This window comes from Apodemus sylvaticus, chromosome 13, assembly GCF_947179515.1.
Source record: "Apodemus sylvaticus chromosome 13, mApoSyl1.1, whole genome shotgun sequence".
NCBI classification, from domain to species: domain Eukaryota; kingdom Metazoa; phylum Chordata; class Mammalia; order Rodentia; family Muridae; genus Apodemus; species Apodemus sylvaticus.
In genome coordinates this window covers 80,829,429-80,856,804 of record NC_067484.1, presented here as the reverse complement: position 1 = coordinate 80,856,804, position 27,376 = coordinate 80,829,429, and the positions used below count along the sequence as shown (strand labels likewise).

The following is a 27,376-nucleotide window of genomic DNA, read 5'->3' as shown; positions in this document are numbered from 1 at the left end:
TGTGGAAATTGTGTATCTTTGCATGGAAAGTATTCTAGATAAATTAGTCCAAAGAACAATTTAAAAGGTCAATTACAAAATGTCTGCATTTCTGTAAATAATAACAGAAACATTGCATAACTCTCTGGGCTGTATCAGGAGCTACAGCAACAGCCCCAAGGCTTCTGTAAAAGTCTTTCTGTCAAAAGAATAATATGTTTCCTTACAAACTCCCTGTAACTTCTACAGGATGTATTTAGAACTGCAATTTCTAGACCAAGAGTATATGTGGAGGGTGAGTCTTCTTTTTAATGTATTATACGTGTTTCCAGGTAGCTGTTTCCGCATGTGTGTCTATTATCATAAGGAATTTTCCACTTCTACACTTTAAAGAAAATACATTTTCTAGTTTAAATAAACTCTCTTTACCCTGGGCCCCCAAAGAAGGATATTGATGGTGTTCTTGCTGTGCTTTCATCTCTTAGGTTACACTCTGTCATCTGCCTTATTCGATTTTTGATAAGAATTTGCCACCTTCACCGTTGCTCTTGGTGTCGTGTATCTGTTTTCTCTGGCTGTCTTTAAAGTTATCCTTTTGTCATTGATTCTTAGCAGTTGGAATTTGATATGTGTTGATACGGTTTTCTTGATATTCCTTGCACTTGCGAGTTAATGAAATCCTTGGGCCTGATGCTTTATAATTCTTGTTATTTGGGACACTTTCAGTGTCTTTTTTTTTCTTCAGCATTCTCTCCTTACCATTGCTCTAGTTTCATGTCAAGTGACTTTCCTAGCTTCACTGCTACTCTATGGAGTCTCCTTTTCCTTGTTTTTAAAATGTGTTGCTTATTGAATACTGTTGCCATTGTTTGTTCAAATCCACCAGTCAGTTTCCTGCAGTGCCACTTTGTACTTTCAGCTGGGCTCATATTGATTGTGTGACTCATTGAGTTTATGTACACACACACACACACCTTTTCATACATCAGCATCTTTGAATCACTATATCATAAATCTTACCTTGTGGAACACAATATTCGTTCATTCTTGGCTTGGTTGTGTGACATACTTTTCTGAGGTCTTGCACTTTTAGCTTTCTTAGTCCCAGCTGTATTGAACATGATATTTTTTTCCCTGACTGAGTCATGACACCTCTGAGAACTTGAATCTCTATCTCGAATGGCTTGTTGGCAGCAGACTATCGAGTGTGGTGATGGGGGTGAGTTTAGCAAGTAGGTAAGATTATGGAGCGAGTTTTATTGTTCCTACATTTAGATTTCATTGGAGGCTGCAAAAGGTTGCCAGCTTCTTCTGATCAGACATAGAATGTTCCCATGACCCATCCCCTTTGGGTCAGCCCAAGAGCACATAAGTAACATCTAAAATTAGTTCTTAGAAGTAACAGCCGTGTGTTACCTCCTGGTTCTCTTCCCTGGTAATATTGGCCATGCTTATTTTGGTAGATAATCTGGTTCTAACCTGATTTACTCAGGTGTTGTCGATTAGCTGGTCTCCCTGGGCTTACTACTGGCTGTATCTAAATGGAGCAATTCTCGGCTCTTAGCTGGGTGACAGGAGACCACAGCACAAGGCTGACTGTGCAGCCACCTCTCTGAGTCCTGCTTACACTGTTGTGCTTGGGGGACTCCCAAGGCTAACAGAAGGGCGTGCATCTGTGTGGAAACACCACCCAATACTAGGCTTCTAAGCGATGGTTCTGTTGCTGTGTTGAACAAAACAAGCCATGTGACCAGCTCGGATTCAACAGTTGGGGGAGTGAGTCTATAAGCGTGTAGGTGTGTAGGCGTGCATGTGTGTGTGTGTGTGTGTGTGTGTGTGAGAGAGAGAGAGAGAGAGAGAGAGAGAGAGAGAGAGAGAGAGAGAGAAAGAGAGAGGGAGAGAGAGAGAGAGAGAAACAGAGACAGAGACAGAGAGGTGTATATGGCAGGCAGAAGACAACCTTGAATGCTGTTCCTCTAGAGCTGTCCATTTTGTCTTTTTGAGACAGGTTCTCTCATTGGCTTAGGGTTTGCCATGTTGACCAGGCTGCCTGGCCAGCGACACCCCCCCCCCCCCGCCCGGGATTTGCTTTTTTCTTCTTCCTGAGTTCTGGGACATGCCACCATGCCTGGCGTTGTTTATTTAAATGTAGGTTCTAGGGGTTTAACTAACATCGTTGTACTTGCAAGGATATAACTTCTCCAACTGAGCTATCTCTCCAAAGACAGTTGTGAGGGGAAACCCTATCTCTAACCTGTACCACCAAGGCCTGTTTCTAGAAGATACTGTGCATACATCCAAATTTACTGTGCAATAAACCAACAAGACTGAGCTCCGCCTGGTGCTCAAGGCATCGTTTGACTCAGCAGCGACAGGCTAGCTGGCAGACTGAGACTGCCTTGAATGCTTCTAAAACTGAAGCTAACTTTCATCTCTCCTGTTTTTCTCAGCTTTGTCTGTAGAAACACTTCCAATGTCATGTTTAGTCTGTCCACAGAATCTTAGATCAAGATGGTGCCAACTCATCATCAAAAGACTGCTGAGGAGAACCCCTACCCTCCCTTTAGATCACATCAGCTCCATTTTCCTTCACTCAGCCCAGGGCATTGGTTGGTTCTGTTAGGAGCTAAGATACAGCCCAAACCTCTTACGGTTAGCATTGGACTGGTTGCCTCAGTTTATTGAGTAGACTGCCTTTCTAAGGGAAAGCAGGAGAGTCTTGGGAAAAAATGACTGTTCCCATGGCATGGAGCAAAAGGACTTGCTTACTTCCAAATCTAAGAAAATCATTTTCTCTAACAAGTATTTCAATTCTTTCTGGAATTAATCCTTTATTACCAGCATTAGCATAATGGAAATAATGCTTAATTCTTATGAGAAAAACAATGTCCTTCAAATTTCTCTCCCCTCTCAAACAAAACCAAATGCTGAAGATTAAATATCAAGAAGAAAATAGAGAAAATACTCCTCATTGCTTATTACCATGTAGGAGATTTCTGGATTCCTGGCAAACTTCCATAAGAAATGCTTAGACAAGGATTCTTAAGATGAGGATTCTTAAGAGGAGGCTGAGGTTTGGGGAAATGCCATTGCTGTCAGGAAACTGGATGCAAATGGTCTCAGCCAATGGGGAAGGGAGCATTTATCTCAGGTCAGAGAGTGCATGTGAAGACCAAGGCTTGGGTCATCACCTGGATTCTGAAGCAAAGAGAAGACAGATTGTGTAACACTTCATAGCACAGGTTGCTTTTGTATATGTTTTTTCTCAAATATTTAGTGTGTGTGTGTGTGTGTGTGTGTGTGTGTGTGTGCATGTGTTTGGTATGAGAAAGAGTTGTCTACATTTTGTTTTATGTCTGACATTAGTATCAGCACCATCTGTTGCCTTGTTTGTCAGTGCTCCCATTGGTGTGTGTGTGTGTGTGTGTCCATCCTGAATAATGACCTCCTTCCATCAGACCACATCTCAATTGTGTACCAAGTTCACGTTCACCCTGGTTGCTGTGGATATTGAAATGAATTTTGACATTTCATGAAACAATGCTCTGCTTTGTTCTTATTCAAAATACTATTACTACTACTACTACTACTAATAATAATAATAATAGTAATAATAGACTCATTTGTAAAGTTCCCTAAAAAGTCCTTTAGAGGTAGTGATTCAGATATGTATTAGCTTAAGAGAATTAAAACCTTGGCTTCATTTTATTCTTTCGTGTATGAATTTGGTGCTGAAAATATACTTGGAAGGTTCAGTTGACGAGTGAAAGCAAAAATTGCTCACAGTGTATTTCATTTCTGAGAGACCCAGCTGACTCCCCAGCTCTCCCCCTTTTAAACTTTTCCTAGTCTTCTCACACCCCACCCTTCTCTTTCATAACATTTTCTGTGACCCCCATAGCAGTGGCACCCCACCGTGGGCCTCCACGCAGCTGAGAAGGGTCCAGTTTTTACATGAACTCTGGCCAAGAGTGAGAGCTAACCTTCGGCATGCAGAATGTCCTTGGATAATTCTTAACACTGCAGAAAATTTCCTTAATTGGATTTGTTTTCTTTAGGCCCTTGTCATGTCTTTTCTGTCTGTCTATCTTCAGAACACCATGTTTTAAGATGACACTGTTACTTCAGGATGTACACAGAGAAGATAGTATATGGTAAAATATATAAACAGAATAGTTTTTAGGCTGAAAGTCAATTCTAGTTTATCAAAGTCTTAACATAAACAAATTTTAAATATAACAGTATCTATCTATTGTATAAATTTATGTATATATATATATATATGTTATGTCTTTTTATTGATTTCTATTTATAGTGGTTCCCATGACTGTAACTGATGATCACTCATTAGGCAAGCGTGTTGCTTGATGTTTTATATACATTGCCCTTTCTAGTCCTACCAGCATGTGAAACTGTTTTCTTATCACCATTCACACATAAGGCTCGTGCAATAGAAAGCTTTGAGATGCCTAGAGACGTAAGCACTAAACAGGTGCTGGACCCTCCATTCAGACCAAGCTGGGGACTGATTCCTGCTTCCATGCCTTTCACTGTCTGAATCGTGTGTGTGTGTGTGTGTGTGTGTGTGTGTGTGTGTGGTATCTACTTGTGTGTGTAGTATACATGTATGTACATGCATGTTTTTCTACATGTATGTTAGGAAGTACATATTCATATGTACATGCATGTTAGAAGCCCAAGCCAATGTTGAGATTTGTCCTCCTTGACTCTTCTACCTTCACTCACAAAGGCAGGGTCTCTGAAACAAACCCAAAGCTTGCAAACTGTGGCTAGGCTTGCTAGACAGCCTTCTCTGGGGCCTTTCCTAGACTGGAGTTTCCAGGCAGGCTACCATTCCATAACTCATCATTTACACAGGTTGTAGGCATCTGAGCTCTGGCCTCACGTTCACAGGGTGGGAGATTTAACCACTGAGCCATCCCCCCTGGCCCCTGCTCCATGTTTGCATGCGTAGGCCAGGCCATTGAAACGTGACTGGTTGTGTTTTCAGGTCATCACCAAGTGGCCTTCTCACGTCCTCGTTTAGGCAGCACCAAGAGTCACTGGCAGCCGAGAGAGAGCGGAGGCGGCAGGAGAGAGAAGAAAGACTGCAGAGGATAGAACGGGAAGAAAGGAACAAATTCAAGTAAGGATTTTACTGTTATTTCGACTGTGAGCTGCAGCTTCCTAAGTGGGCCAGGAAGCAGCTCGCTGGCTCCCTGTTCTGTCTGTAGCTTTGAAGAGGAGTAAGATCACCTGCGGCAGGCCGCTTGGAAGCATCCCGGCCTCTTGTAGCCATGTGGCAGGAAGCGCAGACAGCGAAATACAATTAGGGTGCTGAGCATCCTTGGTTCACTGACAGTTACAGTGGCCTTACCCAGGACACGGAGCCTAATTGCCTCAATGTAATTTGCTATTTCTCCCTGAAGGTCCTCATGTTTTATTTATAGCCTATTGGATGTCTGAAAAAAAATCTATTTTCCAACTTTCTGGTTTATTCTTTGCTCCCAGTAGCCGTCACATGATCATTATATGTATGCATTATACATGTATATACATATCTGATAAACTTTATCTTATATAATATCTATTGAATTTTCCTGTGGAGGAAGTTTTGTACCAGTCTCTTCCGGCCCATTATCCCTGATTTCCTGCTCTCTGTCTGTGGATGCTTCCCAGGACATGGCCCATTGAAGGTTCCATGTCTTAGATCTCTTTCTCCACTGAGCCCAGTGTCTCTCTGCATCCCCCCTTTGCCAGGTTGCCTGTTCTCTCTATCCTCTGAGCTCTGCTCCTTCCTGTCCCCTCCCTGGATTCCTCCTGCCCTACTTTGCAGGATGCACAACCCTGAGTCTTCCCTTACACGGTTCTTCCCCACCCTTCTTTCATCTCTGCTTTTCCATCTCCCGACATTTTTGCTTTTCCACACACTTCCGTATCCATTTCCCTTCTTGTTAGCCCTCCCACAGGACCAGCACTTTTCCTTTCTTTCATGTTTCTCCCCATCTCTGCCTCCCATTTCTTCCTTCTTTGGCAAATGCCCCCACTGATGCTTGGTTGCATCATCAGAGGTCATAAGGCCCAGGCAGTGAGAAGGTACAGACCCAGTGACTTCTGGCTTCCCCAGAGGCCAGGAAGAACATGTGTTACTGTAGAAATGACCTAGATATGAGCAGAGTTGTGAGGCTGCTGAAGTGCCACTTGGGCATGCAGGCACCCCAAGTCTCTGGGTAGAAGGCTAAGCCTGGCTTTGGCGAGCAGCGATAATCAGGTGGCATGGAGTAAACCAACATCGTTTCCGGCCACGCTTTGCGTGGAATGCCGCGAGCTGTCAGAATCCTACCAGGTGCTACACAGATGTATCAACCTGTCCGCAACCTTTCTGAGGCAGTTCCAGAAGTTGTTTAGGAAAAAAAAAAATCCCTGGAACAAGTTAAACACTCCCTGATTTATGGGATCTGAGAAATCTCCTATTTTACTACCAGTTAGCAGCTGGGAAATTGCCTCAAAATATGCAGAAAATTCAAGGATGAAGTTATACATCCAAAGTCTTATTGAAAATCACTTAAAGTAGGATACGTGTCTCTCTGCCTCAAGAGAAAACAAGACCACCACCAGAGAGAGCTGGGGTGGGGGGATTATTAAGTGCTTTCTATGAAAGCATGAAAACCAACTTTAACCATTAGAACCTGTGTGGTAAGCCTGTCTGTGGTGGCATGCACTTGGAATCCCAGTGCCAGGGAGGCAGAGACAGGAGGATGCCTGTGAGGAGGCTCGCTGGTCAGCCATCCTGTCTTTCCCAAGTGAGTTTGAGCCTATGAGTCCCTCTGTCTCAGAAAGGCTGGACCCTGGCTGACACAGGGCTGGTGACGCTGCTCAGTGCATAAGAGTACTTGCTACAGAATGTGAGCTCTTGATTTCAGATCCCAACACTCATAGCTAAGTATGGAAGCATGCAGGCCTGTAACCCTGTGCCATGGGAGGAAGAGCACTGGAGAAGACAATCACATTACTGAGATTTGCTAGACCCCTGCCTGCCCCAGGTTCAGCAAGAGACACTATGTTAAAGGAGTAAGCTGGAGAGTGGTAAAGCAGGATACTTAAGGATCCTCATCCTCCTCCACTGCCCTCTGTGGATACAGGATACATATACCCACAAAGCCAAACAAGGTGAATTCTCTCTCTCTCTCTCTCTCTCTCTCTCTCTCTCTCTCTCTCTCTCTCTCTCTCTCACACACACACACACACACACACACACACACACACACAGCCTAGAGATAGAAAGAGAGAGAAACAAGGAACACAAGAACATGGACTCCTGATCCCCCAGCCCATCTTTGATTTGAACGGGTGTGGCTCCTAGCATAAACCACAAGCTCAGCTTTGAGAACTGCCTAGAGAGAGGACCACCACCCAGGTCCCAGAATGGCTGCTGCCCGATGTGGCACAGTAGGAACAGTTGAGAACTGGAGCTGATGCTGGAGCCAACGTCATCAGTTCCCTCAGAGCTCACAGGTGAACCCGATCTTGCTTGGTTGTCTGCAACAACTTATCAGGCAGACTTTAAAGCAGCCATTGTGGATGCGTTCTACGAGTAAAGGCAGACGCATCTCTATTACAAGTTATCCTTGGAAATCATTGATCTATAATATAAACTATATTAGAATTTATTCCCCACGTATTACAGTGGAATGTTACAGTAAAGCTTTTTACTAGTAGGCCTGAAAAAGGCCCAGAGTGATGGAAACTGCTGGAAACAACGGAAAAGACAAGCCTTTGTGAAGACACAAAGAAAAGCCAAATCGAAATACACATAACCGCAACATGGAAAAAATAATGAATCCATTGGAGGAGCCCGGCAGTAGAATTGAGAGAGGGGGCCAGTGAGCCCACTGGAGATAAAGTGTGAGAAAAGGGCAGCCTTGGATACACCCTAATCCCTGGCCTGTGTGTCACCGGAGCCCAGTGACATAGGAAGACAGGCTGGGAATGTGTCATGATATTAGAATCACTCGTACTCCTGTTTACATGCATACAGACTCACTCCAGCATCCTGTCTTCAGAGATGGTTATCGCCAACCACCATCTGCTACGGTGTCCATTGCCTGTCATGTGTCATTTAAGAGCACACAGAGAGCCAGGCAAAGGGACCCCTTGTCCACAAGCAATAATGATACCATCGGGACAGACTGACCAGGTGACAGCTAGTTACAGTAACCACGTTAAGCTTCCTGTGTTTCTAGTATGGAAGGCAGTGAGTTTGGATGCCTAAGCACTGCACATCTGTGCACATCTGTGCCCTAGCTGTGCTCACCCCAGTCTATACCTCCTTTAGTCCTCCTGGTGTTGCCTCATTATGTCCAGTTATTAGTGTACCCTCAACCCAGTGTAGACAACCACGATGTCCAGACTCTCCAGGAAAACAGTCTACTGAAAGGCAGAGGACCAGGTAGTCTTAAACTTAGATTAGAGTTGGAACCTTGCCAGCAGGAGGAGAAAACGGAACCATTAAAACTGAACAGAGTTGGACTTATATGGGTGTGAGTGAAAATGAAAGCACAAAGTAAGGCCTTCCAGTGGCCCTGGCGTGGAAACAGTGCCGAGTGCTGTTTCTGAGTGAGTCCAATGTTTTCCTGTTTCTCTGATTTCCTCCCCATTTTACTGAAAAAAAAAAAAAAAAACAACGAACTATATTTAGCATGCCTGAAATATACTCTCTAAATGTTTGGCATTCAACTCTGACAGTTTTGCCTTTCCTAAGGCCATGGCAGGGCTTTGTGATATCCTTTTAGTAATTAGTTTGTAATCTTACGAGCACTAATACTATTCTTCTCTTTTTGTTTGCTCTGTACATTTCTGCTAGCCGGGAATATCTAGACAAAAGGGAGGAGCAGCGGCAAGCGAGAGGAGAAAGGTGCGTATCTATTTTCTCTGCTTGGTAACGGTGTCACATGACTCCACACTGTTAGCGGTGTAGAATTCCTCAACGCGTCAGCCTCGCCCAAGGCACCTTGGCATTGCATGGCTGGCACCTGTCTCCTTACTTTATCCTCCAAGAAAACTCTGGATTTATGATAGGTAGGACAATGGATAGAAATCAGGGGTGGAAAGAGGCTTAGAGAGGAGGCCATCATGGCAAGACCTACAGTCTAGAACCCTTCTCCGAAGGAGCATGTCGTCATCACGGCGGGACACACGTTAGGTCCCGTCACGTGTCATAGTGATGCGGACGTGCTCGCTGTGCGTGATTTTGTCATCGTTTGACGCTTAGTCATGGGAAGCTCTAGGCACAGACTGCTCCAGGACTGTCACTCCATAAGTAATCCATAACCGACCCAAACATTGCAATGCCCCCATCACCCACACTTGAAACTCCTTGTATCGGCACTCCTGAACCTGGACTAAGTGTTCTTACTCCCAGGTCACTTGGTCCATCGTCAGTCAGTCAATAACTGAGCACACATGCCATGCCGGATACTGTCCCCAGTGTGCACGAGACCCTTGGGTTTTATAACCCGTCACTTCCTTCCCTCCTGAAATGCTCTCATAGCCTACAATTTACCAACCCAAGGAGCCCCGCAGTGCTTGGCACACAGTGGGCACTTATGAGTAAGGTATGGAATCAAGTGGGTAAAGGGACTTGCTTGCCGAGCCTGATGGACTGAGTTTGATTCCTGGGACACGTATCATGGAAAGAGAGAACACTGTCCCCTACATGCGTGCCATTTACCTTCCCCCCCCCCCCACACACACAGATGGATATAGTTTTTAAAAAGTAAATGGCCTAACAAGCTAACAGCTTCACCATTAATCTCTTTTTTTAAAAAAAAATGTTGTTTTATGTGTATGGGTGTTTTGCCTTCATGTATATCTGTGCACCATATGCATGTCTGGTGCCCTTGGAGTCTGGAAGAGGAAGTCAGATCCCTTGAGACTGATGTGACAGACTATTGTGAGTGACTGTGTAAGGACTGAAAATAGAACTGTGGTCCTCTAGAAGAACAACCAGTGCTCTTTATTTCCAAACCATATCTCCAGCCTTAGTCCACTAATTTAACTCCATTACAAACTGTACAGTTCATATAGTCAGTTTGTGTTGGTTTGAGGTAAACAAAGGCCACAAGGAAATCAGCAGACACAAGCTATTGCCCCTTTTCCCTACAGCATGCAGTTCCTTACTCTGACACCAGGTGGCAATATAGTATGGGGCGAGGGATAGGCTCCGTTATGCCTTTTTGTCCTGGAGCCTAACCATTTCTGGCCTGTGCCAATATGATGTGGAAATGTGCTAATGTTTTAGACACCATCAGCTAAATAGAGCAAGACAGTCTGAGTCAGGCAACAGTGGAGACTGTCTGTGCTCAATTAAAAAATTAGATGCTTAAGTCAGCCTCATGAATAAAACATTGGTTATTTCCAACATTCTATTAGATTATTGTCATCCTAATAACCAGTGGTGGCCAGTAAATTCAGAGAGAGAGGTGCTGGCAGGAAACAAGAAACTTCTCCTCCTCTGATACGTGACAGTCTTTGGCCATGGGAAGGCCTGGGCTCTTACTGAGGTGCTGTTGGGTTTTTTTGCCCAGGGTTAAGGAATTTCAAATTTTATGTTTTATTTTCTCTCCAGATTCTGTATTTTTGAGCTTCTGTCAGGCTATGTCTACACAGTGGTTCCTGTAGGGGATGTCTGTCAGGTGCCTTGTGAAGGTCAGAGCTGGCTCCAGAGACTCCACATAGCTCTCCCGCTATCCCTGGCACATGCTGAGGAGGTTGCCACTCATGCTCTGCCTTTGGTGTCCTCTCTGCTTCCAGGGCAGAATGGCCCTCTGCCCAGCAGGTGGTCCTCTCAGCAGGTGCAAGAGTGATCCCTGTTTGCTCCTGATTAGCCTTTCCCCACCCACATCCTATCTGTCAGCAGATCTGGGGACCAGCAAACAGAGCCAGGCACATCCCCACAGTCTGGACCAGCTGCTTTTCATGATTGGGTTTACTACTCTGAGCAAACAAGGGGCCACAGCGGAAAAACAGTGGAAAGGAAGATTGGGGAATGCACTAGACAATTGGAAACTGCAGGGTGGTGATTCAGCAACCACAAAAGGATGCTGAGCTCTCAAGGGAGGCCCAGGACATGTCAGGGGTCTTGGACTCAATGTGAGAGAGACCTGGGTAGGAGGACAGGAGGGACAGTCACTGGAGAGCAAGGCTGGCTCATTCAGCTCAGACAGGGTGTGTAGGGCTCAATAGAGAGGCTGAGCTGAAACTCTAGTTCTATCCTGGGTACCTCTGGGTGTCAGGGTTCATTCCAAAAGTTTATTTACTCCCCCATACTGTGAGCTGCATGAGAGTGGGCCATTGTTCTTGTTTATTATTAATTCCTTTTGCCTGCCACAGTCCTTAAGACATGGTGGACACCCTACGTTTAATAAACAAACGGAAAGACAATTGAATAAGCAAAGTCGATGGGCTTAGCGAAGGGAAATGTGGGGGATCCATGGGGGAGCAGAGGTGGAAGGTCGCTCCACAGACATTGGTTAGAGCTTTGCATGACAACCCTGTCATGGTTTTATGGTTGGTGTTGCTTCACAAGGCATCAGGGACAAGTGACAGTCGCCCTATGACCCAGTGATTCCCCAGACTGGGTATGTTTGGGCCCCTAAGTGCATGGCTTCACGAGTCACCGCCCAGGATGTTGGAAGTGTCTGTGTGTTAGGATGGTGGTCAAGCTGTGACACTCACGTGTGGCAGCCCACCACGCTCATCTCTCCCCTCAGTGCAGACAAACACAGCCTTTCTTCTTCTAAGGCAGTCACGATCCGGACCACCATGGGCACCCACCCCTGTTCCGTTAAAGATAGGGTGAGGTGGGGCTGGAAGGGTGGTGCGATGGTTTAAAGTGCTTTTCGCTTACACAGAGGACCCAGGCTTGTTTCCCAGCATCCAGACGATGGCTCACAACCATCTCCAACTCCAACCCCAGGGATCTGACTTGTCTCTTCTGACCACAGCAGGTCCCTTCCCCACCTCAGACACCAGGAACACACAAAGTTCATGTATAAGCATTCAGGCAAACATTCATACACATAAAATAAATCCTAAAAAGTTAAAGAGTGTATATGTGGAAAGAAAAAGGGTGTGTAAGTGTATAAAATATACCTATAATATGCTTGGCCATGTTGGGCATTTAAGCACATAGTTCAGTAATGTGAGGTGTATTCACATGGTTGTACTCCAGAAGTCTCACTGTATAACCCGAAACTGTCCCCCGCGGATCGACACTACTCTCCCCAGCTCTGCCCTTTGGTTGGCCTGTAAGTATCCCCATTCCTTGAAACAATTCTATGGAAGTCTTTTTGCTCCTCCTCTGGGCCATAGAGCTTTGGTGGTAGTCTTCACGAAGCCTGCATGCACACAGGAAGTCTTTGTGACCAACAGTCTCTTGGTCTGAATCCACTCACTGCCAACCTGACTGCCAGAGTATGGTGTGGAAGACCGAGACTTGGGCTTGATGGACCAGATAAAATGAAAGGCCAGAATGGCTTGGTAGGATCATGGGGGCTGGGGAGGAGGTGGCGCAAGGTGTGGCTAACCAGGGAGCAGCTACTACCTTTGCAGTTGTTGTCGTTGTTGTTGTTGTTTAAGGTAGGTTGGCCTCCCGGCTGGTAACGAAACTTTCACGGACATCCCATTGCTCGTACACTTATAATATGCTTGACCATTTTGGTCATTTAATTGATCTCACTGGCTGGTGAGATGGGGTGCCTGCAACCCTAGGCTTCCTGATTGCAGGTGGGCGGGCTTCTGCATGTGGGCGGGCCTCTGCAGGAGGGAGGGCCTCTGCAGGTGGGCGGGCCTCTGCAGGTGGGAGTGCCTCTGCAGGTGGGCGGGTCTGCAAGTGGGAGTGCCTCTGCAGGTGGGCATGCCTCTGCAGGTGGGCGGGCCTCTGCAAGTGGGAGGGCCTCTGTAGGTGGGTGGGCCTCTGCAGGTGGGTGGGCCTCTGCAGGTGGGTGGGCCTCTGCAGGTGGGTGGGCCTCTGCCGGTGGGAGGGCTTCTGCAGGTGGGCAGGCCTCTGCAGGTGGGCATGCCTCTGCAGGTGGGAGGGCCTCTGTAGGTGGGAGGGCTTCTGCAGGTGGGTGGGCCTCTGCAGGTGGGTGGGCCTCTGCAGGTGGGCAGGCCTCTGCAGGTGGGCAGGCCTCTGCAGGGGGGAGGGCCTCTGCAGGGGGAGGGCCTCTGCAGGGGGGAGGGCCTCTGCAGGGGGGAGGGCCTCTGCAGGGGGGCGGGCCTCTGCAGGGGGGAGGGCCTCTGCAGGGGGGCGGGCCTCTGCAGGGGGGCGGGCCTCTGAAGGTGGGCGGGCCTCTGCAGGTGGGCAGGCCTCTGCAGGTGGGAGGGCTTCTGGGCTGCTCTCTTCCTGCCTGCTTTGCCTGCTTCCCATCAGCAGACACAGGCAAGGCGCAGAGGGAAAGAACAAAGGACGGTGCTCTCCCTGATCTCCCAAATCGTATTATCTGCTTGTTGAAAACAGACGTACACATGAGAAGAGCTGACTAAATATGCCAGGCAGTAAATGTAAAATGCCATCGGAGCAGAATGGGCTACATATCCGACATGAGTTCAGAGGCAAGGCCGTGATTGCTTGCAGCTGTGCTGGTCCAAGCCGGTTGCACAGAGGAAGAAATACATGCTGGCATTGTCTGAGGGCCAGCCTGCCTTTGTGTGTGTGTTGTGGGGAGGGAGGGGAAGGCTGAAGGTGATGGAGGCCACGCCCTCCTAAAGGGTGAGACAAGAAGTGCATGTTTCCGTGTGTGCACATGTGCACTCGTGGGCAGGTCAGAGGTCAGCCTCTAAGGAGGTTGTGCTTGAGTATGGTCCACCTTGTTTCTGAGACAGTGTCTCTGACAGGCCTGAGCTGCCCCAGTGTGCTAGGCAGGGAGCTGCTTCTCTCAGATTCCCCAACACAAGACCGTGGTACCATATGTGGCTCTTGCATGGGCATCCTGGGGGTCCAACTCAGCTCTTAGTCCTGGCCAGGCATGAGCTTGACCGACCGAGCTGCCTCCTCAGCCACAGTTAATGCTTCCTAAATATTAAATTACTTTAAAGACTTTCTGCCCTCTGCTTTTGCCATCCTGGTGAATGAGGGGTGTCTGGGTAGGGCGCCTGGCAGCTGGCAGAGGTGGTTGTTTCTGAGGAAACACTAGGAGGATGGGCCCAGAGTGATGGGTTTTGCATAAGCTGCTACACAGCCTGGGAAGCGGGAGACCGTCCCCTGCTTAACTCACGCAGTGTTTCTGTGTGTCTACACAGAAGAAGCACATATTCCAAAGTTATTTTGGTCTGATCTATAAAGTGCACTATGAGGAAGATGATTGGTAGCTGTTCTTAATAAACAGTTAGTGGGTTTCTGCCTGTCTGCAATGCAAAACAGATGTATCTTTGTTCTTTTTAAACTGACTTTGATGAATAAACTGTATGTGACGTCAGGTCCAAGCTATTGGATGTCTGCGTCCTGCTCAGAAATATTTTAGAATATAAAAAAAAAAAAGTTTCCACGGGCTATGCTGAGAGAACAAAGTGAATTCCACTTGCATTGCTGTGAGCGTTGAAGCAGGTTCAGGAATTCCAGGAGGCTTCAGTCCAAGCAGCCCCCTTTTGGTATTTGGGGGCACTGTTTCTCTCTGCCACACCAAGGGACCCTCCCACTTCACAGCTGTGAACTCCGCAGGGGTTCGGTTCTCAGCTGTCCCTGCCAGAGCCTTTTGCAGGGCATTATTTGCTAGTTTATTATCGGTATTATTATTATTAGAGATGCATCCTAAAGGGGGCACGAAGATTCTGCAGCAGTGAGCCGGGATCTGCTTTTGTGTGATGCTGACATTTGTCCTCACTTGCTTATGAATGATGCAGGGATTTTAATCGCTAGCATCTTGGCTCTGCTGTGCTCCTGGCAGAGGGAGCCTCCAGTCAGCCCTGTGCTCTCTGCTCTGTGCATCAGGAAACCAGCTCACTCTGCAGGTGTTCCATCCGTAAAGAAGCGTCAGCCACTGGCTCCTCTTTCTTTTTACGGAAACCCTTCGGAATTTAACTTTCAGATACAAATACTTGGAGCAGTTGGCTGCTGAGGCGCAAGAGAAGGAGCCGAGAAGCCGGAGCGTGGGCGGCCGAGCTGACCTCTCCTTGGACCTGAGCTTGCCAGCAGCAGCCCGTGCCTCGCCTTTCCCATCAAGCCAGAGTCCTTCCTCTGCTGACTCCCAAGAGGCTCTGGCGGTGCCTTCCTCCCCGCCCACGCCCACTCTGCAGTCCCCCCAAGGTGAGTGCTGGGCGAGTGGTGGGGAAGCCGAGCATCTCCATCCAACAGGCTGCCTCAGGAGCTCAGCATGCAAGCTGACATGGAGTCATCAGGACAGGTAAGTTTTGGGGTGACTGCAGCCTGCGCTGTCACTGACACAGAGCCACTTGGATGAAAGTAAAACTGCTTTATCAAAGTCACCCACATGTGGTCGTTGAAACATGAGAATATACAAAATTAGACTGATATTGATTGACACACTCAAAATATTTAGTACTTTATGGTTTGGATATATGTGGCTCTGTCCAATAAGGTGACACTTTGGAATCTTCTTAGCCTAAATATTGACTCATTTTAAATTGATGGGAATAAAATGAATGAAAGCAAAGAAACAAACTTAAAATATGGTGACAACAGATGATAAATTTAAAAATTTCATGTAGTCTCTGTGTGTGCATGTGTATGAGTGTGTGCATGTGGTGTGTGTGTGTGTGAGAGGGGGGGGGGAGGGAGGGAGGGGGAAAGAGAGAGAGAGCATGACTGTATTCCCCAAGCTTGTGTGAAGATAAGCAGGTTCTCCATGGAGAATTTTGTTGTTTCAGATTTTGGGGGTGTAGGGGTGGGAGGAGGGAATAAATCAAGCCCCAGCAAGGTTATTCACTGTAGCCCTGAACCCCAGCGGCCTTCCTGATTGCTCCACGCAGTGCTTACTGGGGGCCTTTTTGTTTCCTGTAACTACAGAGCACAACTCCCAGCGCAGGCGCTTGCACAATGTGCTCCAGCTCTGCTGGGTTTCACTAAGTGCTATGGCTTGCAGCCTGATGCAGACAGCCAGATGAAGGCGGCTGAGATACTAAGCTTTCAACTCTGGGAGGGTTGGCTAACCCTCACCCGCAGCCTCCTCCAGGCAAAGCAGGACTGGGTTGCAATGGAGAGATTATCTATCCAACCTTCGGCTGGCTGGGTCTCTAGCCTCAGGGTCCAGGGTAGGAGCAGGCTGCCCCCCTCCTTGCATTATAGTCTGGTTACTCCTGGTTCCTGAGCCCATGCAGGGCTGTCCCAGGCAGATGGCCCAGTCACAGATGAGTAATTTCAGTCTGAAAACACCAGGACTGAGTGTCAGAAGGCAGGCCACTCCATGGCAGCTCGGAGCTTCCCAAACACTGCCTTCAGGTCATTATTTTATCTGTGTTTGGTATTTCCACAGGCAGTATAAAAAGTTGTCTCTGGCAAGGATGTGCTTCAGTGCTTCTTCTGGGGACTTTAAACTCTAATGTGTACGTCCAGCTGTTTAGAAAATGATACTGTAAACTATGAAATATAGAATAGTCCCAAACAGGGGATGGGTGGGATCTGTAAATATTGTTTGCTCTCAGATTTTTAAATCACTCAATATTTTCAGCAGAAGATAGTTTCTCAAGGATTATGTCCAACCAGAGTTGAATCTGAGACCATCCTATTTAGGAATAAACTGTATTTTAAGCCCCCCCCCAGAAGAGCACAGGAAATAACACACACACATACACACACACACACACACACACCCTATCAGATATATTCACACACATATATGTGTACATACATGTACATGTTTGTTATTTATATCTATAAACATATGTTGCTATATTAGTGATAAATATTAATCAATATGAACTTTTTCCAGTAAGCTTTCAGAGCAGAACATGAAGCAGGGATGAATTTGCACACTTGTTCATAAATAAAGTATCATGTGCTGTTGTTGGCATTCCCCTGGGGGAATCAGTGGGTCTTTCAGGATGTAGGTGGGTGTGTCTCCTGCTTTGATTAATTGTAATCTGAACCAGGGGGACCACAATGCTTTCTGACTTCGTCATCCTCATGTGTTTTAGATTGGAAATGAGGGTCTAGGGAGATAGCTCAGTCAGTAAAATGTTTGCTGTGCAAACACAGTGAACCTGAGTTTGGATCCCCCGTGGGCATGAGAAAGTCAGATGTGATGGTTACACCTAGACCCCCCAGCACTGGGCAAGGTCAAGACAGGCGCATTCTGGGAGCCTGACAGCAGGCAAAGGACAAGCCCCGTGCCTAGTGGAAGACCCTGCTTCAAAAATTAAGATGGAAAAGTGACCAAGGGAGACACCCAACATTGACCCCCCCCATACACACATTTATACACCAACATACAAACTTGGGCATATGATTATACACAAATTAGGGATGATAACAATCTAAAAAGAGTTCCAGAAGAGAAAGATGTTTATGAGAACTGCTGGGAGTTCCTGCTGCTTTGGGGACTCTCTATGACAGACCTCCAAAGTTGAAGTGACAAAGATTTTGCCCCCCCATGCCGTGCTCTATTAGTGTTCTTTGAAACACCCTGTAGCTCTCCTATTATGTCTCTTCTTACTACCACATTCCATTTTCAAATTTCCAAAATAACTTTTGGCCTATCCCCAATATTTATAATATCCCAACATATGGAGGAAGAATTTTATATATATATATATATATATATATATATATATATATATATATATATATATATATATATATAAAACCACACATCCAGATGTTTGTCCTGCATCAAACACCTGGTGCTGTTGTGTTCCACATGCGCCAAGGGTTGACAGACTGTTTCATCATTGGTCAATCCTAAAGCTTAAGACCACAGTGTATTTCACGGTTCTGTCCTGCCCTGCCCCTTCCTTTCCCATTGCTTCCCTCCTGTTGAGTATCTGGTCATATGTTTTGGGTAAGAGGGGAGGTGGCATCATCTATAGTTTCCTGGGGATCAAATGCAAGGGAAGATTCCTGCTGGCTGTCACTGACAGGGCTGGGAAAAGAGTCCACAGATAGAGTTGCATCCCAGCATTTGAGGAATCACAGTGGCCCGTGCTTTGTGTTGTTCTAGTTTATACCATGACTTCTGTTTGCTGACCCTCTCTCCAATATTTACACAAAGTCAGCATTCAGAATCATATTGCTAAGAAAGGGAAAAGCTAATATTTGTTACTAAACTATGTAGGGCTCAAGATGATGGATCACTTTGTGGCTACTTTTACTGCATTTGATTTTAGCAGTTTGAATCAGGGACTCTTATACCATAGGTAGATCTCAGGCTTTTCCACATAGCAAAGAATGACCTTGAACATCTAACCTTCCTGTCTCCACCTCAAGAGGCTGTGGCATTCCTTGCCACATCCAGCTTACAATTACTTGCTTGGATTCTGGAGGACTTTTAAAAGCGTAAGCCCCAGGCATGGTGGCACAGACCTGCAATCCAAAATACAGGGGAGGTAGAGGCACAAGTAGCAAGAGTTCAAAGCTAGCCTTGGCAGCATACTGTGATCAAGAGCTGCCTAAGGCCCTGTCTCAAAATATAAAACAAAAGAAAGAGATGAAAGCATTTGAATTTCTTCTCATTTCTCTTACAAAATACACACTTAAGAAGGGAAGACCTGATGGCTAAATGCTAATAGCAGTGTGAACCATCCAATGAGTGAGCTCCCCAGTCAGAATCAATCTCAGCTAAATATGCTGTAACCATTGTGTAAATGATGCCCCTGCTCCACCAGCAAGCCAGTGTGTGGTGAAATTATTTTTCCATCTGGCCCCTTTGCAGCTCACAGCAGATGTGTGTCCCTAAACTGCCTAGTCTTTGTTGTCATGGTCTGGGTATTTTTCCTCTTATGTCAAACTAGCAGCCTCTCATGAAGTGATGGCGTCTATATGTGTTCCTCCTGGCGCTGTGCTATAGCTAGCACAGCCAGTCCAGCTTGTGGTAAACATGGCAAAGCATCTCTTCATCCATTGTCTGGATAGGCTGGTGTTTTACTGAGACCTGAGGGCTTACAGCAGCGTATATGATGTTTATTTCCTATTATTCTTCTGAAGAAGCCCACAGATGACTCTAGAATCAACATTCTTCTCACTGATCAAAGTGAAGGTTTCCTATTAATATAAAATTCTTTGATATGATTTTTTTTTTTAGTTTTACAGAGAATTAAAAGGTACATCTGCTGTGAGTAAGAAGTCACTATCGTCAAGTGTAGTGGTTAAATTCAGCTGTCTACTTGATGGGATCTAGTATCATCTATGGGATAGGCCTTTTAGCATATTTTTGAGGGATCGTCTAGATTAGGCTAATTTTAGTTATGGTGGGAAGATCCACCTACTGTGGGTGATATTATTCTACAGCCTTTGGTTTTGAACTCAATAAAAGAGAAACAAAAAACTGGGCCCTACTATTCATTTCTTGCTGTGGTCTGACTGTGGATGCAGCATGTGGCCAGCAGCCTCGGGTTTTTCCACGTGATTTCCCTAACATGATGGACTGTACTCTTGCACCATGAACCAAACTAACCTTTCCTTCCTTAAGTTGCCACTTAGGATATTTTGTCAGAGCAATGAGACAAGTAAGCATGATACAAAGTATCAATGAGACAAGTAACTATCACACAAAGTATCAATAAGAAACCATCATACAAAGTATCGATGGCACAAGTAACTATTACAAAAAGTAACAATGACACAAGTAACTATCAAAATGCCAATGAGACAAGTAACTATCAAACAAAGCATCAATGAGACAAGTGACTTTCACAGAAAGCGTCAGTGTCAATGAGACAAGTGATGATCACACAAGGTATCAATGAGACAAGTAACTAATACACAGAGTATTGTCACCAAATGGGTCATATCCCTGGAATGCATTTTACAGAAACAAAGTAAAGAAAAACAATGCTGTCCTGAGAGCTCCCCGGGAGGTATCCCCCACCCCCCATCCCCCACTCCTCCATCCCCCACCCCCTCACTCCCAACCCCCCACCCCGAGCCCAACCCCCCCCACCCCCCCACCCCGCTATGCTCTTCTTCACAAACACACAGGGTCCTCCTAAGGCCAGATGGAAAGAAATTACTGTTCTTAATGGAAGTTACTACTGAGTGCTTATAAATGACTTTTCTCCACACGCCTCACTAAGGCAACGGAATGAAGACTAGGTTACCTTTGCTGTTTCCCATGTATGCCTGGAGATGAGACCATAGAGGGTGTGTCTGAAAAATTGAACATAGACAGAAATAGTATGTCAAGAAAAATATATTGAGTAGTCAGCTTTCTTTTGCTCTCCGTAATTAGAATTTAAGGTAGTTCCAAAGGACTTACTGGCTCTGGGACTATGAGACATGACTAATCCAATTGCATATTCACCTGGAAGATTTTGTAGAAATTCTTGACAGTGGCTTGCTGATACTTCTTTCTTGGATCCATGCCTTTAAAGTCCTGGAATTAAGAAAATTCCTATAGCCTTTGGTTTCTGGCATCTGGAAATAAAATATAAACATACAGTTTTGTCATGAAATGTTCAGTCCATTTAAATGAATAATCTTTTCACAGAGGATCCATCCATCATTTTGGCTGTAGTCATCATTTGTATCAACTGTGTGTCACGGACACCTTTGTTGTATGCTGCTTGAGTCTCCTTCAGTTTATAGGAATTGTCCTGGTTTACCTAATTTACGTGGCATGAGGTAGAAACATCTGGTGCCATTTCCACCTGGCCTAGCAGCTGTGGAACAGTGTCTGTCATCGGCCTCATACTTGCTGGTTTGTGAGCATGAAACATTTGGATGCCTTCAGCCCAGTGTTTTATTAATTGGGTGGAAACTTGATTCCTCTGGTTGTGAGACTGGGGCCTGTATTTCCTCCTCATTCCTTACCTGCTGCTTTGATGCCATTTAGCTCCTTTGACCAAATCCATCAGGAGCTCCATTGAATGCCGGGGCTCTGCCTGCTCTGTTGTAGACACCTACCGAAAGTCTTTACACCTACCTGCAGTTCACGGAACAGGCAACATTGTTCCTCAGTTTGACAGTGGCTTGCAATGGTTTTCTTGTGCCATATTTTTCTCTTGAAGGTTTATTTTTATTTTACATGTGTGAATATTTCACATGGTATTGTATGTGTATACTGTGTGCATGCCTGAACAGGTTAGAAGAAGCCAGTGGATTCTTTGGACTGGAGCTACAGACAGTTGTAAAATATCATGTGGGTGCTAGAAATTGAACTGGGGTCCAAAAACAGCAAGTGTTCTTAACTACTGGACTGTCTCTCCAGGCCCTTCTTGTACTGTATTTTGGCAAACTGAAGTTTTGAGTCTTTTGAGGTAGATAAAGAAGAAGCCTTAAGGAAAGAGAAAGCACAAAATAGTGCTGGGAAAACTGGCTAAGTGGGGCTTTGTGATCAGCATGATGACCTCATAGAAACTGTTGTTAAGAACTGTGAAAGGGTTGAGACTTTATTCCCCCTTTACTGGACTGGGCTGTAACAACCTCAGAGCTGCTGGATGAGACCATGGAACTCTAGGGTCAGAGATGAGAACTTTATGCTTACAGGGCCAGAGGTAGCAGAGAATCTCCACTTGTGTGCCATTTTTTTCCAGCCCTGGTTCCAATGGTGATGTGAACATCGACTAGTGATGCCTAGACATGTAACTGTGAGAAACCTGAGGAGAGGAACTCTGAGCATGGGGCAATAAGCATCCTTTCCCTCATCCCAGATTCACACAGGATGGTGGACAGTGAGATGAATGTTCTCGCTTACTCTTGTGTAAATATTCTTTCTTTCTCTCTCCCATTTCTATCTTCCAAGAACATTTCTTTCTATACATAACCTTAGAAAGTAATTCCAGAAGAAGCGCCCTTGGTGCCTCTGTTTGCCAGGCTGTAGAAACATGAGGACTCCATAGGCAGTTGTTACCCAACATTAAAGGACAATGGGGTTGTTTGTTTTATTTCTTTTTTTTTAAACAAACTTTACTATGGATTTTATATACTAAAGTCTACTTAGGGTAAATAAAACAAAACAAAACAAAAAGTCATGTCTTAAATAGCAATTAATTTGCTTGTTTTGGTTTAATAAAAAGAATGTGAGGAGTGTGAATCCCTACCTACACTGAGAGGCTACAGGACATATGAGTGCCTTTTATTCAAGGCAGGAACCTCATCCTGATGATTTCCGGTCTAGGCGGGAGGTTCTGTGAGCTGGGACAATGAGGGTCTTCAGCCTTTCAGCCAACAGCCAAGGCCTTGAAAGTAACAATAAATAATAACCTGAGGCTCCTCCTGGCATCATCTCATGCTCAGGACCTTAGTAGCCACAATGTCCATAACTTCTGCTTTTCCTTGGCTACTGTATTAGTTAGGGTTTTACTGCTGTGAACAGATACCATGACCAAGGCAAGTCTTATAAAGGACAACATTTAATTGGGGTTGGCCTACAGGTTCAGAGGCTCAGTCCATTTTCATCAAGACAGGAGCATGGTAGCATCCAGGCAGGCATGGTGCAAGAGTTGCTGAGAGTTCTACATCTTCTTCTGAAGGCTGCTAGCAGAATACTGACTTCTGGGCAGCTAGAATGAAGGTCTTGAAGCCCACATCCACAGTGACACACCAACTCCAACAAGACCACACCCTCTGATAGTGCCACTCCCTGGGCTGAGCATATACAAACCATCACAGTACCCACTCCCTAAATACACTGCACTACATTTACACACAGTGACATAAAGGTTGTAGTCTAGTTGAGTAAGCACATGCTGGGGTTTTTTTGGCTCTAAAATCCTGATTCTGTAAGACTACCCCTGGGACCAGGGACCCTGCAATACATGTTGTTAAGCTTGAGACAGACATGTTTAAGTCTAAGTTGGAGCTTCTCTGAAAAAGCTTGATAGATATACTAGAAGGTTCCCATAGCTTTTTTGATGCAACCTCTTTCATCTCCTTTATATCTTGTAGATAATCTACAGAAGGAATGTGCTGTTTGCTTCAGGGTCATCTCCTTGCCTTCAGGGTCCTCTTTTCCCCCACCATGTCTCATTTTTCTCGTAGCTGCATTGCTGTCCTCTGTATGGAAGGTTTTTCAAAGTTACTGCCAAGCCCTCTCTTTTTGTACTCGCCTGCCACCCAACCCAAGCCCACTTCTGATGGTTACCTGCCTCTGAAAAATATGTTAGTCTGTATCTCTACCCTCGTCCTTTTGGGTCCTTGGGTTAAGTATCTCCCACTCCTCAGATGCTTCTGTTGTTAAGTTCCTTAAGACAGTAAGACTTGCCAGGTGCCTGTCTGAGGACATTCACTGTCAAAGTCTTATGTATAAGGTGACATTCCAGATGTGTCAGGCCTTCTACTCCTCATCTGGGAAAGGTAGAGGAGTAGCCAGGAGTGCCTGGCTATCCAGGGCACTCACTCTCTGTGAGTAGAATATACATCTCTGGCCTGACGGGGCATTTCTCCACTGAATTGACAAGTGTCCCTGGACTATTTCTTTGTGAAGATCTAGACACTCTAATAGAAAACTGAGAGAATGGTTCTGGACAAATTGATAGTTAAAATATATCTATTTCTTAAAATAGCCCCTTTGTCCTTTTAACCACTATAGAAAAATAATACATGGTCAGGGTTCAAGACTAAGAAGAACTGTATTTCCGAGCTTGCCAATGACTTTTGTGCTAACCCTAGATTTCTTCTTTGTGAATTTATTTGCTAAGAAATGAAGATAAATTGCTGAGTCTTAGAGTAACTGGAAAGGCACTTCCAGGAGTGACAGATGTAAGTTGGGGACAGTTGTTTGGGATGAGGATTTAGAGGTGAGCTGTCTGACTGTGCCCCCTCTTCCCCCCACCCCAGGCCCCCGGCTCAGGCCAACTGTTTCTAATTATACTTGGTCAGATTATACTGGCCCAGAGAGCTAATATTGTCCCTAACTGCTAGTTGTTTGATCTTCTATTGTCTCTTTGCTGTGACTTAACAGACAACTTGCACCTGGAGAATACCTTGGGTAAGATAATTTTTTTATATCTAAGTTGTTTGTTCCTCAACCATGACAAATATCAATCAATATTTAGTAATCAAGAGCTTTTTGTCTTTGATCCCAGAAGAACATCTCTTTATGATGTAACTGAATTATTGAGAGGCCTGAAAATTTACATATTAAAAAAGATAAGCTCTATCAGTTTATTTATTGGATGCAACTATGCAGGACTGCCCCATATTAATGTCTGCATGCTCCTTTGACACCGTTGGTGCTTCTGTTTGAGGCTTGAATAAGGCCAGAGAGGCTTTTGGAAAGCTCCACCAGTTTGGGATGTCTTAACTCTCAAAGAAAGGCTTATCCAAGGATACGTGAGGATTAGAATCTATCCTATTCAACTTGTTGGAATGGGAATAGCACCAGTGTGTCCAACTTTCAGGATGACATTTACACAGTTCAGAGGAAGTCTTCATGACCTGGTATTTGGGGTCTTATCACATGACTTCAAAATAACAATATATCAATAAACAGTGCAAGGACCTGGGACAGCATTCGAGTTTCTGTTTATAGTATGAAATAGAATATTTGCTGTGCTTTAACAAGCACGCATTAACTGAACCCGAAACTGGCTACTGCTGTTGTATTTTGTGATGTTACAGTGTCAAACTCCCAGTTAGAAGTGTCCTCTGAGAAGGAAGAGGGGACTAGTAATTTTAGATACGTGTGTGTATATAAATAATACATATAATATATAATGGTATATTATGTTTCATAATGTATAAAAACTTATATTTATGCACATCTGCATGTGCATACGGGAACACATAGACCTGCATATGAAGGTCAGATGTCAACATCAGATGTCATTATTCAGTTTGTCATCCTACGTGTTTGTTGAGATAGGGTTTCCTCGATTACTCACACATAAGCTACACTCGCAGGCCAGAGAACTCCAGAGATCTGCCTCTCTCTGACTTTCCAGCACTAGGATTATGAGGGACATACCTCCAGGCCCAGATTTAATGTGGATTCTGGGTATTGAATTCAGGTCCTTGTGTTTGAATGCATGACAGGACTGAGCTATCTCCCCAGCTATGTGAGTATGTGTGTGTGTGTGTGTGTGTGATGTGTGTATTATGTGTGTAGGGGGTTGTGTATTTTGAACCAAGACCTCACAGAAAGCAGGCAGGCACTCTACCACTGTGTTGGATGTCCAGCCTAGGAACGATCATCCCCGAAGCACCAATGATCTTGTCTAATATGGCGCCCAAAGGCATGGTGCACTTGAGTCTACCTGTCATTACGGTCCTGGATCTACTTTGGTGGCTGTGGTTGTCATTCCTTGGGCTCTTCTTTATCCCCAGGTGCTGTTTGGAGTATGACTAACGTGTGGTGTGGAATTGAGTGTGATCTAAGAGTGTCAGAATGTGGATTCAGCGATAACACAGCCTGTGAGTGCGAGGGTAGAACTTCATACTGAGTTCCACTGTTGCTAAATGAGGAAATCTTGATGGTTAGGACTGTGGAGGGCAGTTACTGTGCCTATAAAGTGGCGTCTCTAGAGGCAACATGGAGTGTCTTAGATATAAACTTTGGACATTTGACTCTAAAATTCGAAGCAACACTGGGACCTTAGTTTGAAGGCCTACAAATTAATAGCAGAATTGGTATTTTGCTGGTGATAACATGTGTCTTGGTCAGAGTTTCTATTCCTGCACAAACATCATGACCAAGAAGCAAGTTGAGGAGGAAAGGGTTTATTCAGCTTATACTTCCACACTGCTGTTCATCACTAAAGGAAATCAGGACTGGAACTCAAACAGGTCAGGAAGCAGGAGCTGATGCAGAGGCCATAGAGGGATGCTTCTTAACTGGCTTGCTTCCCCTGACTTGTTCAGCTTGCTTTCTTATAGAACCCAAGACTACCAGCCCAGGTATGGCACCACCCACAAGGGGCCCTCCCTCCTTGATCACTAATTGAGAAATGTCCCTCAGCTGGATCTCATGGAGGCAAATCCTCACCTGAAGATCCTTTCTCTGTGATAACTCCAGCCTGTGTCCAGTTGACACACAAAACCAACCAGTACAACATATTACATTAAAAATATGTATGTGTCTCTGTGCTTACATTAGTTTATGTGGACTACATGCCTGCAGTACTCACAGAAGCCAGAAAAGGACATTGGCTTGCCTGGAACTGGAGTTATAGAAGATTTTGAACCACCATGTGGGTGCTGTGAACAAAACCCCAGTCCTGAAAGAACAGTCAATACTCTTAACTGCTGAGCCATTGATCTGCCCCCGGCAGCACATTACTTTTGTGAAACTTGCATAGCTGAGTTTGCACACGACTAATGAAAGTATTCCTGTGCACAGATTCCATTTCAGGGTGATTTTGTACTTTGGAGACATTTGGCTGCATCTGTGGACATCTTCACTTGTCACAGTGGTGGGAAGGTTCTGAGTGTGATGTTAAGGTTCTCTAGAGAGAAGAAATCAGAGGGCTATGAATCCTATAATATGCGGGAATACTTACCATGTCAAGGAATTGTTTGGCCCTAAGTGTCTACAGTGCTAGGGCTGAGAAAGCCTGCTTTAGATAAATCTTCATGAACAGCTCAGCTAGAGCTGGCCCAACACCAAAGGCAAAGTCTAAAGAATTTTCAAAGTTGTGAATCTTTTCTCCAGGGACCTTTCTTAGATTTATGCGATTAAATCCCAAGTCTCAAGCTGATGGTGTTAGTTATTAGCTCTAAACTAGGGAGGTCCCTGGAATGTGTGCTGTTTGAACAGCTATTATAGAACCGACTGGCCCCATGCGTGGTTTCATAAGACCTGCCTGGAAGCCAAGTTCTGGCAGAGCCATCAAGACACTATCACACTAAAAGTGATTAAAGCCGTCCTGAGATTGACTGAATCTCGATGTTATAAGTGGACACTGGACTCGGCTGCTGGGAATATTGATGAAAGCAGCCATGGCCACCTGCCTGCCCACTGTATGTTGTTGGTTTTCAGAAATATTTCCATATTCCTTCTTTGTAGCTCAGTCACCTTCCACACAATGGAACCTGTGAATAGGACATGGGGCTGCTCTATCTAGGTTAGAGTCCCGGCATCATCCTGTGAGCTCTGCCTGTCAGTGAGATCCTGAAGGAAGACAGTGGTCTAGACTCAGACATGTCTACAGAAAGGCTGCTGGCAGAAGTGTGGGGAGGACAAGGGGCTATCAGAGGTAGTCAGGCGCCCTAAGGAAGCAGCCAGGGAAAGTAGGAAATGGTTTTACTGCTAGGCTTGCAGGACGGTGGTGAGGGATTGGCACTCACTAA

At 45.3% G+C, this 27,376-nt stretch overlaps 1 protein-coding gene across 2 annotated transcripts in view; it reads left to right on the top strand.

Moving 5' to 3' along the window:
* The window catches only part of Fhod3 (formin homology 2 domain containing 3), a 438,336-nt gene that overhangs the window by 348,370 nt on the left and 62,590 nt on the right, over window positions 1–27,376 (top strand). For both annotated transcript variants that reach the window (XM_052155219.1, XM_052155218.1), the window contains 3 exons: window positions 4,991–5,125; window positions 8,843–8,893; window positions 15,066–15,283. In XM_052155219.1, coding sequence (XP_052011179.1) covers window positions 4,991–5,125; window positions 8,843–8,893; window positions 15,066–15,283 — 404 coding nt within the window. The remainder of the gene's footprint in view (window positions 1–4,990; window positions 5,126–8,842; window positions 8,894–15,065; window positions 15,284–27,376) is intronic.